This window comes from Schistocerca serialis, chromosome 6 (genome assembly GCF_023864345.2).
Source record: "Schistocerca serialis cubense isolate TAMUIC-IGC-003099 chromosome 6, iqSchSeri2.2, whole genome shotgun sequence".
In the NCBI taxonomy this organism is placed as follows: Eukaryota; Metazoa; Arthropoda; class Insecta; order Orthoptera; family Acrididae; genus Schistocerca; species Schistocerca serialis.
In genome coordinates, this window is record NC_064643.1 from 130,420,143 (window position 1) to 130,438,571 (window position 18,429).

Here is an 18,429-nt window from a genome sequence, read left to right on the forward strand (position 1 = left end):
TTCTACATCAGTATTACTACCACCAAGTTATGATATAGGATGAATGGTCGTAGAAGGTTTATACTGGCAACACACAATATCCTATCGCAGTGCATGCTCTACAACATGACAGTCATGATACTGCTGCCTGTTTCATCCCATGTGCCATCTGGATTATTCTGACACCAGTTTCTCAGAACTAAATAGGTGGGAACTGGTGTTACGAAATGTCCTTGGATCTCTTCACCCACCTGATCTAACATTCTCAGTATTTATTTTCAGTAGGTCTTCTTTGCTGACCTGTCAATCCTCACCTCCCATCCCACCTGTCTACTATGTATAATGCACTTTGCTTTCTGCTCTTATTAACACTTGCACAATGCTTTATCAATAATTTCCTACCTCATTACCCTGCCTTCCATCTTTAAGCTCTCAGGCTTTCAAATCTCATCTGGTACAGTCCCAATTATCAGTTTTTCCTTCTCATCCCATCTGGTTCTGGGTGTCTTTTCTGCAAGCTTCCTTATTTACTTGACTGCGCCAGTCCCTTTATTTCATCACTCTTCCTTCCCCTTCAACCTTTCTGTCAGGAGGAGCCACTGACTCCGAAAGCTTGCACACTTCTGTAGCTTCTGTGAGTATTTTCTCCTGCTGCTGCTTGGTGAGCAGATTTTTCTACTGATTTATTTTGTATCACATGTGGAAAATGTATTCACTTTAATGTCTCCAGAATAAGTTCTGTAGTAATGTCAACTTACCTCAGTGGTATAGTCAAACTGAGGCGCCATCTCAGCGTTGGTCCCTCCTCTCAACTGAAGAATGGTAGTAGTTGATGAGAACAGAGCACACGGCAATGCCACCTGAATCAGCAGACCAACACTCCTGCAATGGCATTCATCTGTACCAATGTCCTTTAGCTCTGACTATGAAATGCAATACACTTAAATTAAATCTGATAATTCAGCTTCCAGACCTAGGCATAAATTTAAAAACACTCCGAGACGCATTTCACACTTGTCCAGCAGCCCTCTACACAGTACCGTGCACACGGCCATGGTATGGAGAGCCCTACACAGCCTTTCATATCTACATGGCATGAGCCGTTGCCATCCAAACAGCAAACAGCACTCGTGGAACTGCCGAGCAATCCCACTGCAATGAAAACCTGCCATTTCACTAGCATTGTGACCTGTGGGGTAGTTGCTTAGGGAACATTGATGCCTTCACATCTTTCTGCCACAGCATGGAGGACTGAGGCCACAACAAGGTGCAGATCAGTTAATCTGTTCTAAGGTTATTTGGCGTTCTTTTTCTTTTCATAACTTCTCGTAGGCCTACATTCAAAAATGGACATCAAGCAATTAATTTCTGTAATAGAAAAATGGCCAGTTTTATAGGACAAAAGCCTAGAAAATTATAAGGATAGGTTTTATAAGAAATTGCGTGGATCATAACATGAATACAGTAATGTGAGTACAGTAAGTTGTCCAATCACTTGACGAGGTTTTATTGTACCATTTTCAAAAACATATTTACACTGAATGGAACAATAACAATCTTCCCAAAAACTATACTTTAGAAAACTGCCAGTTTACAGAACCAGCTGAAGTTGAAAAGTAATCCAACATTATGTTCCTCTCATTATTTGCTAAAATTTCACCCTGTACCTATCTTATTGCCTGTGCCTGAAGCCCAATTACTGATAATATATCTTTGGTTTCAAAGCCACCTCTGCCATGCCCAAAGTTATGCAAAATGACAGAGGCTTTTATATCTACAGAAAAATCAGGGCCCAAGTTCAAAGATATTTGAGAAATTCTTCATTTGTTGCTCAGTATTAAATGAAAAGAAAATCAACTGCTTTTGAAACTTCTGAATAATATTTTTTTATGCCTCTGTTCCTGCAGTAGTTGGTTACCCAATTAATTATGATGTGCTGAGTACAAATTATTAAGACCTTGCCATACGCTGAAATAATATTTTTATTTTATTTCATTTATGTGATGGCAACAGTCAACATTTGTATGAGTTGAATATATTTCTTTAAGAGCACATTCATGCACTGTAACGAATCCTTCTGTCTCACACGTAGTTCAATGAATGTTGATATACTCAATCATAATGGCAGAACTACTCAGGATCACTGTAGAGCTCTTGAAATTGAGTATGAAATGCCAGCATTCATTTTTAAATTAATTCAGTGAATGAACTGTATTCTGTTTCCCCTTTTTAAGCAAAGATAAACTAAAACCCATGATAGCATCTGTTTATTTTTCATTTCTTTGGGATTGTGCCAAGACATTGGGAAAGAAGAAGAAGGAAGTTAATGGGCCATGCCATGTACAACAGCATCTGGATAAATGTGAACCACCATGCCATGCACACAGTGGAATAGAGACAGTTGCCAACGAAGTGTGAAATGGGCCTACCACAGCTCAATTAATTTCAGTACAACTATTGTGCAGATAGTTCAACAACAAAGACTGTACAGAAATTTATTTTATTGTTCGTACAACAAACAGCAGCAACATATGTTCACACATTGGACAGAATCATAAAACACCACCAATCTTCGATTACATACCTAGTGTGTAACAATAATGAATATATTATCAATGCTTACATGTTAAATTAATATGGCTGCATTTCAGGCCTAGTATGAAAATATGTAAAATAGATTAAAATTAACACACATTGAACAGAGTCAAGATCTACATACAAACTCTGCAAACCACTGAAAGTGTGTGGCAGAGGGTATTTCCCACTGCATCACCTACTACTACTATATCTTCTTCTCAGTGGAGTGTGGAAAGAACAACCACTTAAATGTTGTGTGTGTGTGTGTGTGTGTGTGTGTGTGTGTGTGTGTGTGTGTGTGGGCGCATGCAGTGAGGAGGGGGACAGGGCGGGGGGGGCGCGGGGGGGGGGGGGGGGGGGGGGAGGGGAGGGGATGGGGTTTGCACACCGCAATTAGTGTAATTTTGTCTTTGTTGCTCGTATGAGAGTCATAGATGGCTGTAGTACATTCGCACATTTCTCATTTAATACTGGTGCTTAAAATTTTTAAGCAAGTTTTCACTTCAGCATTCAAAAATGATATCATACATTTGTTCGGATTTAACTTTTCAAATGGATAAAACTGCACTTAAAAAAAAAATATAAAAAACTGATATTTAGATTATACAACAGCAGCAACAACAACTTGTGTATTAAAACTTTGCGACTTCCAAGTAATAAATTAAGAGGTACCATCATACCAAATTCATGAAAACTGTATGAACTTTCTTCTACATCTACATAGATACTCTGCAAGCTATTGTACAGTGCATGGTGGTTGGTACCCCATACCACCACTAGTCATTTACTTTTCTGTTCCATTCGCAAATAGGGTGAGGGAAAAAATGACTGTCTATATGCCTCCATATGGGCCCTTATTTCTTTTATCTTAACTTCGTGGTCCTTACATACAATGTACGTTGGCGGCAGTAGAATCATTTGGCAGTCAGCTTCAAATGCCGGTTCTCTCAATAACATTTCTCAAAAAGAACATCGGCTTCCCTCCAGGGATTCCCATTTGAGTGCCTGAAGCATCTCTGTAACACTTACGTGTTGTTCAAACCTACTAGTAACAAATTTAACAGCCCGCCTCCGAATTGCTTTGATGTCTTCCTCCAGTCTGACCCAGTATGGATCCCAAACACTCTGCAGTACTCAGGAATAGGTCACACCAGCGTCCTGTGTGTTTTTTTGGTGTGTTATTTTGCTTTAGGGCACAAAAAAACAACTGGGGTCATACACACTCAAGTCAGAACGATAAAACACAAACACAGAGAGGAGTTAAATGACTATACATCAGTCCCAATTGAGAGAATAGTAGACAGCTAAAAACAAGCACATGGAAAAAGGGCTAAAAACACCATTCAGAAATGGAGGTCCAACACTAAAAATTAAATGGCCTTTGCCACATTGCTTTGGTGGATAAAAAGTAAAACGCGGTCGACAGTCCGCATGTCATTCGCTAAAACAGCTGATAAATAATATGGCAAACCCTAGCTGGAGCATAAATGGTTAAAACAGGGGCATTCCAGCAGGAAGTGGCAGACACTTAAAATTTGGGCGCAATGTGTACAAAGTGGTGGGGTAGCACCACTTAGCAAATGACAATGGCTAAGAAGGCAGTACCCAATATGCGGCCAACTTTAAATAATCTTCTCCCTACAGGAGGACCAAGAGGTGGTCGTCCAAGGTGCTGGGAGAGGCTTAATAAGGCTAAGCTTATTCCCATGAAGGGAAGACCATTGGCAATGCCCACCTCCTGACAGATGGCACGGCAGAGATTACTGGAGTGAATATAGGTACTTGTGGGCTGAGGTGTGAGGAGTGCAATCTTGGCAGCGGCGTCAGCAGCCTCGTTTCCTGGCAGACCAACATGAGAAGGAACCCACATAAACATCACAGTGACTCCACCAAGAGTGAGCAAGTGACAGTTTTCCTGGACCTGCTGCGCTGAGGGATGAGCAGTGTACAGCGCACAGAGACTTCGGAGGACACAATTGGAATGCCTGTGTCGTCGGATGTACTCTGTGGCCTGATACAAGGCAAAGAGCTCGGCTGTAAATACTGAGAAGCATGCCGGAAGCCGATATCAAAAGAGATGGGTCCCAATGACGATGGCACACCTGACCCCACGGTCAGTCCAAGAGCCATCAGTGTATACAAAGGTACTATCACCAAGTTCCATGCGAAGATCGTGAAACTGAAGGCGATAGATCGAGGCTGGAGAAGTGTCCCTAGGAAGCGAATGAAGGCCAAGGTTAACATGGACCACTTCACAAAGCCAAGGTGGTGAAAGGTTCACATCCACTGGGAAAGCTGCAGGTAGTGTGTAAGCAAGCCACTGTAGCAAGTGGTGAAGGCAGACTACGGGAGGTAACAGAAGAGGGATGAGCCCCATACTGACGATCAAAGGAATCATCAGAAGAGGAGGCATAGAAGGTGTGGCCACACACAGCAGACGAACGGCATGCATACCTGCTGAGGAGGAAGTCATCGCGGTAGGACAGTGGTAGTTCAGCAGCTTCAGCATACAGACTCTCAACCTGGCTGGTGTAAAAGCATCCACAGTAGAGTTTTGAATGGACGAAGGACCAGTACAAACGGAGGAGGATGATTCGATCAGCACCACAGGAAGTACCATTGAGGACATGTTGGAGATTGAGGGACTGCGTACAGCAGGCTGCCAGGAAAGACACATGGGAGGACCAAGAGAGTTTGCTATCGAGCATGAGCCCCAGAAATTTTGTAGTTTCAATGAACGGAAGGGTAACAGGCCCAAGATGTAGAGATGGTAGGAGAAACCATTTGTGCCGTCAGAAATTCATACAGACATTTTTGTCAGGAGAAAAGCAAAAGCCATTGGCGATGCTCCAGGAGTGAAGACGATCAAGACAGCGCTGAAGACGCTGCTCAATGAGACAGGTCCGTGGAGAACTGCAATAGAGAGCAAAATCATCAACAAAAAGAGAGCCCGAGATGCCCGACGGGGGACAGGCCATTATAGTGTTACTGGCAATAGCAAAGAGGATGACGCTCAGGACAGAACCCTGAGGCACGCCGTTTTCCTGGATAAAGGTGTCCGACAAGGCAGAACCCACACGCAACTTGAAAACTCTATCTTGTAGAAATGCCTGAAGAAAACAGGTCAGGTGCCCATGGAAGCCCCACGTGTAAAGAGTGTGGAGGATACCAGTTATCTGGCAGGTGTCGTAGGCCTTCTCCAAATTGAAAAACACATCCACAGTCGGGGATTTCCGCAGAAAACCATTCATGACATAGGTGGACAAAGTAACGAGATGGTCAACTGCAGAACTCCATGCTCAAAATCCACACTGTGAATTCATTAGTAAATGGCAAGACTCAAGCCACCATACCAGCAGGGCACCTTGCAAACGCATCTGGTAAGAGAGGCGGGGCAGTAGCTAGAAGGAAGGTTTTTGTCCTTACCGGGCTTAGGTATGGGTATGACGATGGCTTCACTCCAGCGGCCAGGAAATGTGCCCTTTGCCCAGATGCAGTTGTAAGTGTTAAGTGTAAAGTGCTTGCCCTGCAGGAGAAAGGTGCTTCAATATCTGAATGTGGATGATGTCTGGCCCTGGGGTGGAGAATCGGGATGCACTGCGAGCAAGATCTAGCTCCCTCAAAGTAAAGGCGGCATTGTGGCGCTCACAATTCAGAGAAGAGAAGGGTATCGCCCAAGCTCCTCCGCTCGTTTCTGATGGAGGAAGGCAGGGTGATAGTGGGAAGAGCTCAAAAACGTCTGCAAAATGGCAGCCCTAGGTGTTGGGGATAGCAATAGGGTCCACGATGACATCGTCAGCGACTTCCCGTCAGAAATTGAGGAATGGATCTTGGTTCCAGATAGCTGTTGAAGGTTGGCCCACATGACAGAGGAAGCTGTGAAACTGTTAAAACTAGTGAATGAAATCCAGCTAGCTCTTTTGCTATCCTGAAGAACACAACGACACTTTGGACGCATCTGTTCATAACAAATGCAATTTGCCAGAGTAGGGTGATGGTTAAAAACACAGAGAGCACATCTACATGCGCAAATTGTGTCGCGGCATGCCTCAGTCCACCAAGGGACTGGGACATGACATAGTCGAGAGGAAGTGCGGGGGGATGGAACATTCTGCAGCAGTAAGGATAACGTTTGTGAGATATTCGACCTGGCCATCACAACTGGAGAAATCTTGTTCTTCGAAGTTCGCCAGGGAGCTGCCAGTCAGCCTTAGGAAGCTGCAATTTAGGCATGCACGTGGATGGGGTAGGAGTCAGCAAACAGATAGCACACGGGAAATGGTCGCTAGAGTAGGTATCCGAAAGAACAGACCACTCAAGACGATGGGCAAGCTGGGCAGTGCAGAAGGATAGGTCCAAATGGGAATAGATGTGCAATGAGTCAGAAAGGCAAGTGGATACTTCAGTGTTAAGGCAGAAGAGGTTAAATTGTTTAAGAACATCACCCAAGAGGGCACCTCTCTGACAGGTCCTGGGAGAACAAAGGGGATGATGTACATTAAAGTCACCGAGTAGCAAAAAATGGGGGAGGTAGCTCCCAATGAGTTGAAGGAAGTCTGCCCTGGTGACAGCGAATGAGGGAGGGACATATATATATATATATATATATATATATATAGTACAGAGGGGAAATGTCGGGTGGGGAAGAAAAAGGCAAACTGAAACAGCTTGAAGATTGGTAGTCAAGAGAGATGGATTGACTATGAATATCATCCCATATGAACAGCACGCGCCCTCATGGGAGGGAATGCCGACCTCAGAGGGAAGGTCAAAATGAATCGGTAAGAAATGTGAAAGCTCAAAGCAGCCGTGAGAGCGCAATTTCGTTTCTTGAAGGCAGAGTACAAGGGGATGCTGTGACGCTAAAAGCAGCCGTAAATCCTCGTCGTGGGACCAAAGGCCACGAACGTTCCATTGGAAAGAGACATGATGAGGAAGAGATGTAGGGGTGTCACCTTGGCGGCTACCGAGTGACAGCTGGGGAAGAGGTGCTACAACAGGGCACAGAAGCAGGAGCTGTGTAGCTGGTGGTTTCGCCCCTTGAGGCAAGAGTTTGACAGCTTGTTGCACAGCTGGACAAGGGGATGGCAATGTTACCTAGACACTGGGAGATATCACAACCTCAGAGCTGAATTGGAGGTCACATGTCTGCGTGGCCATGTCCTTCATGGAGCAAGAGGTAACAAGAACAGAACTATAGGTACCAGACGGGAGAACGCAGGGTTTGCGACTAGCCACTAACTTGCAAGCAACTGGATAAGGCACCTTTTCCTTTACTCCGATCTCTTGAACAGCCCACTCAGCAAGATACAATGGACACTCCCGAGAGGAGGCGGCATGGGCACTGTCCTGTATGTAATCTCCTTACACTTTTTCCTAAAATTCTCCCAATAAACTGAAGTCAAACATTTGCCTTCCCTACCACTGTTCTCACATGCTCGTTCCGTCATTTTGCAATGTTACATCCAGATATTTAAATGACCTGACTGTGTCAAACAGGACACTCGTAATATGAAACTTCCTGGCAGATTAAAACTGTGTGCCCGACCGAGACTCAAACTCGGGACCTTTGCTTTTCTGGACACTAGTAATACTTTATCTGAACATTACAGATTTGATCTCATCCACATTAACTTACATTTTTCCACATTTAGGGCTACCTCGCATTCATCACACCAACTGGAAATTTTGTCTAAGTCATCTTGTATCTTCCTACAGTCACTGAACTTTGACACCTTATTGTACACCAAGGCAACATCAGCAAACAATCACAGATTGCTGTCCACCGTATCAACCAAATCATTTATGTATATACAGGTAACAACAGTGGTCCTATCACATTTCCATGGGGCACCCCTGATGATACCTTCCTCTCTGATGAACACTTGACGACAACATACTGGGTTTTATTATTTAAGAAGTTTTCGAGCCACTCACATATCTGAACTTATTCCATATGCTCATACCTTCATTAACAGCCTGCAATGGGGCAGAGTGTCAAATGCTTTCTGGAAATCTAGAAATAAGGAATCTGCCTGTTGCCTTTCATCCACAGTTCACAGTATATCATGTGAGTTAAGACCAAGCTTAATTTCACATGAGCGATGCTTTCTAAAATCATACTGATTCATGGACATAAGCTTCTGTCTCACAAAAATTTATTATATTTGAACTGAGATTATGTTAGAGAACTCTGCAGCAAACAGAAGTTAGGGGTATTGGTCTGTAATTTTGCGGGTATGTTCTTTTACCCTTCTTGTTTACTGAAGTCATCTCTGCCTTACACTGAAAGAGAACCAGTCACAGCATTAACATAATATTGCTGATTCACAGACGCACATGTGTATTTGTGTCTGTTCAATTGCTCTTGGTCTAACACTATCACTTTATAATGAGAACGTAAATGTTTATGTGCCTGCAACCAGCGGTTCATTTTTTCTGAACATTCAATTTTATGTCTGTCAAAGTACTACACACAGTTATAGTATCATAGTATCAGGTTGACTTATCACAAGAAGAGAAATGCACTTACAGTTCTGAACCTCATGTTTGGACTTCAATAAACCGAAGTGCATATTTTTTCTGCATTGATTTGCAGTACTCGCGCATCATATGTCACAGCTGTTTGTAAAAAGGTCATTGACAGCACAATTGTCCTGCAGATAGTATTCGTCATTATGGAATTTTGCTTAAAAAAGATTGACTGTATTGCAGGTCCCCCTCTCTGCTTGAACACAATATTTAGCACATTCTAGGAGGTGTTGGTAAGTCCTTTGGTTTCTCTAGTTAAAATGAATGTAGACTAGTCCCGAATTTTTGCTATTAACCCTTCTTCACATTCTATGTGACAGTACCTGTATAGAAGTAACACTGGTTTTTATTTTTTTGTGGAGCAAGAATGTAGATAATACACAGAGTCGTGCTGTGATTAAGTATCTTTCTTCTAAGGGAACAATGGGCAAACAAACTTATGATGATTTTATTTGATTATGGTTTTAGGGGCCAAAACTGCTACAGTCATAAGCACACATTCTGTGGCATAGAGAAGGGTAAAAAGCCAAAATTTAAATCAGCAGCAATGGGAGCAAAGCTCAAGGAGGAGGGAACTGAAAACGGAAGATAATCTTAGAAAAGTGCTTTTGAAGGGGGTTTGTTTTCCCCGAAAAGAGCCTCAAATCACCAATGTCATCCCACTAATACTTACAGACTCGAGGACATAATCGGCTGAACATGTCATCTGCTAAAAGGGAAGATATATCAAGTGACAGCTGTAAACGGGCTCGTAGTGGATTGAAATAGGGACACTGAAGTAAAAGGTGTCTCACCATCTGTGATTAAGAGCAGTGGGAAGAAAGCAGGGAAGATCGCCAATTAAAAGATGTTGATGCCTAAAAAGACAGTGCCCAATCTGGAGTCAAGTTAAAATTACCTCCTTCCGATGATGAGGCCAGGAGGAAGAGATCCAAGCAAGGGGAAGAGGTTTTATGTCCCGCAATTTATTATCCTGAAGTGCAGACCAAGTTGTGTGCCACAAAAGAGCAACACGACGACATAAAACGCTCTGTAGATTGGCAAACGGAACCATGCAAACAGCAAGCCGAGGATGAGAGACAGCAGCGTTTGCCGCTATATCGGCTGCCTCATTTCCGCAGATGCCCTAGTATTCAAAGGAATGCCCTCATGTGGAGCATGTGAAGGCAGTCCTGAATCAGATGGACCAGGGGGTGGACGGGATAAAGAGCTTGGAGACTGAGAAGAGAACTGAGCGAATACAAGAATATAATATATCGTATCTGCTGATGGCGATGGATGTATTTGACAACCTGGATAACAACGTAAAGCTCTGCAGTAAAAACCGAACATTGGTTGGGAAGCCAAAATCTAATAGGGGTGTCGTCAATAATACAGGCACTCCCAACACCAAAGGTGGTCTTGGAGATCCATAGAGCAGCAAATGCCCGGCGATAAACTGGGGGGAGGTGGGGGGGGGGGGGGAAGTGACCGGGGGGGGGGAGGTAGGGGGGAGGGGGGGGGGTACTATCCTTAGGAAGCTGAAAGGTCACGGAGAAGACATTCCGGGGGCGAAGCCGAGGTGGCGTCGTACCCCCAGTTGTGAAGCAAGTTTCACGAAATTGGAAGGAAAGGGAATGCAGTATTTGACAGAAGCGGACTCCCAGTGGTAGGAGAGAGGAAGGGCGGCCCGCATACCCTAAATCCAAGGAGGAGTCGAAAAAAAGGACATGGGTTGGATGAGCAGGCATGGAAGACAGATGACTAGCATAATGACTCAGAAGGACAGCTCACTGATTGGACTTCGGAGGTTCTGCAGTCTCAGTGTAAAGGATCTTTACGGGGCTGGTGTAAAAAGCTCTAGACACTAAATGCAATCCATCATGGTGGTGGACAGAGTCTAGGCACTGAAGAACCGACTGCCATGCAGAGGAGTAAACTATGCTTCCAGAGTCCAATTTCGATCACACTAAGGCGCGATATAGGAGATGGAGAACCACTCTGTCCACTCCCATGGAGATACCACTCAGAACACCGAGGGTGTTGAGGAATCGCCGACAGCTAGCTGAAAGGTATGAAACGTGAGAAGACCAGCACAGTTTTCTGTCAAACTTAAGTTCCAAGAATGTGGCAACATCTTTGAATGGAAGGGCAAGTGCGCCTAGATGTAGGGAACGTGGATAAAACTCTGTACGATACCAAAAACTGACACAGACGATCTTACTGGGAGAAAACCTGAAGCCGATTTCGATGCTCCACGAGTGGAGGTGACCGACACATCCTGGAAGACGTCATTGGAGAAGTCTGGTCCATTGAGAGCTGTATTAGATGCAGAATCGCTGACAAAGAGGGAGCCCGAGACATTGGGAAGGAGACAATCCATAATTGGATTTATGGGGGTGGCAAACAGCACAACATTTAGCATGGAGCCCTGGGGCACCCCATTTTCTTGCGAGAAGATACCAGATAGAGTAATGTAAAATTTGAAATTTTCCCGGCGAATCAACTGGTCAAAAAGATCGGCTCACCTGAAGATGGCTGGCAATTGTCCAGCCAAAATATTGTGCAATGAAGTTTACGACGACCGGCTGCAAACCCGAAATCTTTTTGACCACCAGATAGAGTAATGATCACCTGCACCTTAAGTGTGCCCTCTGTCATAAATTCATCGATGAAAAGGGGTAGCCGACCTAGAAAGCCCCAAGAGAACATTGTGCAGAGGATGCCTGTCCTACAACAGGTATCACGTGCCTTCTCTAGACCAAAAAATATTTCTACCGTTTGGTGATTCCTGAGAAAGTTGTTCATGATATAAGTGGAGAGAGCAATAAGATGGTCAAAGCGAAACGATGCTTTCGGAAACCGTATTGGGCAGTTGTTAAAAGGTTTCGAGACTCCAGCCACCAGCCTCAAAGGAAATTTACCATACACTCCAAAACCTTACAAACACTACTCATGAGAGAGATTGGGCAATAGCTATCCAGGTTTCGGAACAGGAATGACGATAGCTTCCTGCTATATTCTGGGAAAGGTACTGTCGACCCAAAGTCGGTTATAAAGGCGAAGGAGGTAGCACAGACTAGGGTATAATAGATGCAGCAATGTTTGGACATGGTTACCATCCGGTCCCAGAGCAGAAGAGTGAGAGGAGGAGACTGCACGTCTAAGGTGCTGCATAAAAAAAAAAAAAAAAAAAAAAAAAAAAAAAAAAAATAAATAAATAAATAATAATAAATTAATTAAAAAATAAAAATAAAGAAAAGCATTATGCTTTCGCAATTTTGAGATGAAAATGCAAAATGTCGCTCTTCCGCTACCTGCTGCTTTGGGAGAAAGGCTGGTGAGTAATTAGAAGAGCTCAAAAACTCAGCAAAGTGTCAACCCAATGAGATAGAGATTGCGACTGGGTCCACTAAGGTGTCCTGCATGACAGTTAGTCCAGAGATTGGGGAATAACTGGATGTGCCGGATAGCCGTCGAAGTAGACTCCAAACAACTGATAAGTAAGTGATGGTATTAAAGGAGCTGGTAAAGAAATCCCAGCTTACCTTCTTGCTATTGTGTATGATGCGACGGCATCACGCATGTAACTGCTTATAGCGAATACAGTTGGCCAATGTAGGATGGTGGTGGGAAACACGAAGAGCACATCTCCGCTCGCATATTGCGTCACAGCACACTCGTTCCAGCAAGGAACTTAGGGGTGCCAGAACAAAGGGAGGGTAATGAACATTCCGCAGCTGTAAGAATAACTTTCATAACATGAGTGACCTGATTGTTGATTCTAGGAAACTGATGGTCATCAAATGTTGCCAGAGAGGAGAAAAGTGTCCAATTGGCTTGAGAAAACTTCCAACGTCTTGGGCACATTGATGGCAGTTGTGGCTGTAATCTAAGTACACATGGAAAATGGTCACTAGAATGTGTATCAGCAAGAGCAAACCTTTCAAAAGCATAGAGCTAGCCGAACGTTGCCAATCAAAAGGTCCAAATGGAAGTACATTGACGTGGAGGCAGACAAAAATGTAGGTTCCCCACTAATGAGGCAATCAAAATACAATTGGTGGAAGAGGTCAATCAACAGGGAGCCTCTCTGACAGGAGAACCCCAAAGCGGGTGGTGGGTGTTGAATGCCCCCAACCAGTAAATAGGGGGGTGGAATATGACCAAGGAGATGAAGGAGATTGGCTCTTGACATTGGTGTGGATGAAGGAATGTATAGGGTACAAAGAGAGAAGGTGAATCCAGAAAGGGAGAGACATACAGTGACAGCTTGGAAGGAACTGCTTAAGTGGATTGGGTGATAAGGAATAGTATCATGGAGGAGAATCATTAGTCCCTTGTGTGCCAGAACGCAAACAACAGAGGGGAGATCAAACCTGACTGACTGGAAATGAGGGAAGACAAAGCGATCTTGGGGATGTAGCTTTGTTGCCTGAAGACAGAAGACGGGAGAGCAGGATCGTAAGAGGATCGACAGTTCATCCCAATTGGAGCTAATTCCATGGATATTCCAATGGATAAGTGACACACGATGGACAAAAAAAATGAAAAATCTCACCATCATTCCCGTCAACGTAGCAACCGCTGAAGGCCGGTGGCCGATGGTGTCGAATGGCATTCAGCTAGAGGCAGAAGATCCTTGTCCATGGGTTGTTCGGGGGCAGTTCCTGCCAGCAGTGATCAGCTGGTTGATTGGCCGCCAACGGTGAGTCTCAGGAACGTGAGTGGTGGCTGAGGGCAGCTACCACTGGATGGCGCTGGAGAAGAGATATGCGGTGGTGGAGAAGGAGAACTGTTTTTCTAATCAGCCTTCTTGGAGACAGGGTGTTAAGATGAAGTAGGACTAGACAGTTGTGAGGTCCGGGGACGTAAAAAATCTTCACGAGTAGGCACTTTTTTGGAAGTCCGGGCGTCCAGTTTTGGGGGCCATGATTTAGCGGGTGCTGCTGAATGTTGAGCCTTAAGAGTGAGTGGGTGATAGTGAGGACATGGAAGGGACCATCTTTGGACTGGCCAATCTGACGACCGTGGCACTAATGGTGAGATCGCAATTCTGCATGGCTACCGCCTTAGTAGGTCGAAGCGAGGTGAGGACAGTGCTATATTAACCCACTGGGAGCACAGTGGGTTTTCTACTGGCGAAAAACTTACGAACAGCAAAGGTGTGTAGCAGTGTAGTTCAAAGCTATTTGTATGCCTGGAGGGCACTGTGTTTCTGACAACAAGGTGCCATTTTGTAACCAGGAACAAGACTTTACAGGACCTGCAAATGTGTTGACACCTTTCTGCATAATGAAAGGGTTTACTGTTGAGAAGTTTTGACCTTTGTCACACTGAGAAACAACTAGGAACTTCGGCACTGACTGTAGAATGTTCTGTGGTTGAGACTAGTCTAGCTTTCTATTGTGGGCAGAAGTTGTAGGAATAAAAGAAACCATTGCGTAAGTATCCCCAACGATTACCAGCGTCTCTGATGACGTGCTCCTTACTGTTGGGGGCCCTCTCTGAGGACACTCCCACCTTAGGTGACTGTCTACACCTCAAGTCACACCTCCCGATAAACAGGGAGGGACCAGGGACCAATCAATATGTTCAGAAGGTACCAGCTTGGGAAATCACCCCTCCCTGGGCCTGGCCTTTACCAGGGGTATGTATGTGTCTTGCTTGTCTACCTGGAGTGGGGAATTACGCATTACCCCATCACCGGCTATGCATGGGAACACATGAGTTGGCCTTCAAACATGCACAGGGAGGAAAGAAAGAGAAAGGGATGAACAAAGAAAAGGAAAGAACAGAAGAATTCTGAAACACCTCAGTGGAGAAGAAGGTAAAGAGAAGAATCTAGGAAAGGAGAAGGACAAAGTAAGGATAGAGACGTTCCATTATAGAGGTAAAAGAAAAACCACGCCATACATTCACATGTGTCCATCTCCAGATGTAGGTGCAAAACATACTCCCAAATAGGGTGAAGGAGAAAGGAGGGGGTGGAGGGGGGGGGGGTGGATGATCGGGGACAGGAAGAGATGTGGAAAGGGGAGGTATGCAGCCCAGAAAGGAAAGAGAGCTGCACTAGCTCGGGCTCCCGTGCTTGCCACACATGTAACCGCAAAGGAGTTGTGGACCCAATGGAGGGGTTATGGTAACGTGTCTGGTACATTGGGTGGTAATGGCCCTTCCTACTCCACTATCAATAATTGGATTGCTGCATTTAAAACAGAGCATTTCAGCAATGAAAATGATGAGTTTCCTGGAAGGCCAACTCAAGTCACAGTTCTGGAAACTGCAGATGATGTTCATTCCATGATCCTGGATGATCAGAGGATAACTGCTAGCAGGCAAGACACTGGGGATGTCCTGAGAACACGTGCAACATTACTCATGATATTTTGGGCATGAGAAAGCTCTCAGCCAAATGTGTTCTAATGTCTTGATGCAAAAAAAAGTGTTTGCTTCACAGTCCATTTGGTCCAATTTCACCAGAATCCTGCAGGATTTTTTTAATAGCTCCATCACTGTGAATGAAAACGGATATACACTTATAATTCAGAGTCAGAAGAACGATGACACAGTGGTTCTCCACATCCAAAGACATTCAAAAACAAAATGATTGGCAGATGAGTTGTTTATATGTCTTTTGGCATTGATTTGATTTTAACAGGAGAGCTAAAACAGCTTAGGTCTAACCCACTACTGCCCGCACTGAAACTAGGTTTATTGTGCGGTATCGTTCCCTGTATATCTAGTAAAGCCAACCAGTGCCCTTAAATAGTGCAAGGAGTCCCTCTAACGGTTTTTTGTTAGACACAATTTCTTCAGGTCTAGTTGTCCCGAAGATTCTGTATCTTTTAGTCTCCAATGCCATGCATTCAAAGATTGGGTGTGATGCAGTTTCTTCACCACAGATCCTACATTTAGGGTCCTCTTCCATTATACCCATTGTGTGTAGGTGTTTTTTTGAAGTTCCCATAGCCGGTCATCAGTCCAGTCATGAGTTTGATCTCTTTCCTGCTCAATCCCAGGATTACAGAGCTCCTTTTAAAACATGTCTTGGGCATCATTACCTTACCATGTTTTTGTTTATGGACCTTGGTCCAATATCCTGCGTGCTGTTTCCTAAGCCAGTTTCGCAGTTCTAATTTGATCATAGCCTTGGTGATTGTCAAGGCAGGTTCCAGTCCAATAAATGGAGTTGTTGCCCCATCCTAGCCAATCTATCGACTTGTTCATTGTCACAGATCCCTGAGTGGCCAGTCTTTTGGAATAAAGATGGAGTCCTACTTACAGACTACATACAACATGGTGAAACCATCATGACAAAGTAATATGTTGAGCTTCAACAAACTGAAGCAGCAATTGGTATCTGAACTTCAATGAATACTGAGAAAAGGAAACTCATTTCCACAAGACAATGCCCCTCCTGGCAAGGTGGGGAATCACACAGCAAAAATTGGTAGATCTTCACTTTGACATCCTCAAACATCCACCCCATTCATCTGATCTAGCCAACTCAGACTATTATCTGTTTGCAAACCTCAAAACACATCTCAAAGGCAGATGACTTCTGATCACTGAGAAAGCCAGTAAGAATATGGATGAGCAATTTCCTGCACAGCTGAAATTTTTTTTAGATGGGATAAAGAAACTGGAACAAATATGCCATAAATGTGTTAAGCTGAAGGGGGATTGCTTGAAGTTTTCTACTCCCCCATCTGGAGTAGGGAGTCAGAGATATAAAGTTCTTAATTTACGTAAAATATTACATTGAAACCAAGAAGTCAAATACACAAATGTAATTATACAATGTATGTTACAATGTGCTTTTAAAACATTCTGCTTTCATAATTACGATGACTTTTTAATCTATATAAAGTGTTCACATGTCCCAACGGGATAAATGAGATGTGTGTTTCATTATGTCGTTAAATACGACAAAAATTGTTAGTCTGCACCCTTAAAATTTTTTTTATAACATGTAATGAGTTTCATGGCATTCTGACCTGCTATATTGTGACATACATTGTATAATTAGATTTATGTATTTGACTTCTTGGTTTCAATGTGATATTTTACATAAATTTAGAATTTTATATCTCTGACTCCCTACGTCAGATGGCGGTTATTGTGTTACAACAAATTCTGTTATATTTGATGTCATGTTATTTGTATATTTTTCTTCTTTTCTAGTCCTGTAATCTGACACCATATAACTTCACCTGTTGATTTTTATTCTGACATGTTTTTTAAGTTGTTTGAAAATAACATGCCAGTATATGTTGGCAAGATGTGCATTTCCCCCCCGTCTTTTTTGCTATGCGTTTTTAATGTACAATTTTAAAATTGAAATATTCAATTAATGATTTGCAAGTGCACATTGGTATTTTGTGGTAATCTCTTGGCAAATAAAGAATTGTTAAGTCTTCACATGACACATGCCACACAGAGGGCGTTCCAAGACTGTCACACCGAGGTCTGCTGTATAGGTGAATGTAAACAGCGGCTTCAGTTATTGTGATCACTTCTCAGTCTTTGTCACTGATGACTTGATACCAGTGTGTGAGTTTAATTTGTACACCACAGGTATGTTCTTTCCAACAGTTGGTTTATACTCAGGTGTATTTATAGTTTTTTTTTTTTTTTTTTTTTTCACTGATCGCTATGTGAAATTTTTAACTTCCAGCACTGAAGATGATCACTATGTGACTGAAAATTGGTTTTGCTATCAATAAAACATCAATATTATGGCCAATGCTGACCTTCCTTTTAATTTAGTTCTAGGAAAGGCTGATAGCAGGTAGAGTGTCATTGGAAAGATCCCAAGGATGTTTAATCCATCCACAAAGGAGGTAGCTTACAAAAACTTTGTTCGGCTGATTCTTGAGTGTTGCTGGCAGTTTGGAACACTTAGTGAGTCAGATTAACAGAGGAGCTGGAGAATATACCAAGAACAGCTACAGATTATAATGGGTATGTCAGTAAATGTGAAAGCGTTATAGCATTGTTCATCTATCTTCAATGACAGACGTCACAACAGAAGGCAAGTTAACTGCTAAAATTCTGAGACACTGTTCCAATAATGTTTGAACAACTTCTTACTTTCTCCCACATATATCCTGCAAAATGTACATAACATTAAAAGTCAGACACATTTAGGCTCATATATAAGCTTACTGACAGTCACTTTTTTTGCTCACCTGGGGAGGCCAGTCAATGAAGACCAAAAAAGGTCGAGTAGGGGAAAAATCGTGTAGTCGCAAATTTTTGCACAGTGCTAGGAAGAAGTGTCACGAACAACATACTAGGCCCCGACCAGAACGAGTGCGCACATTGGGTGGCGGGGGTGTTTGAAGGTCACTTTTATAT

At 43.4% G+C, this 18,429-nt stretch overlaps 1 protein-coding gene across 1 annotated transcript in view; it reads right to left on the reverse strand.

The window, feature by feature from the left end:
- Nucleotides 1-18,429, reverse strand: part of LOC126484462 (RNA 3'-terminal phosphate cyclase) — an 88,503-nt gene that overhangs the window by 47,738 nt on the left and 22,336 nt on the right. The window contains exon 4 of the mRNA XM_050107988.1: nt 738-861. Coding sequence (XP_049963945.1) covers nt 738-861 — 124 coding nt within the window. The remainder of the gene's footprint in view (nt 1-737; nt 862-18,429) is intronic.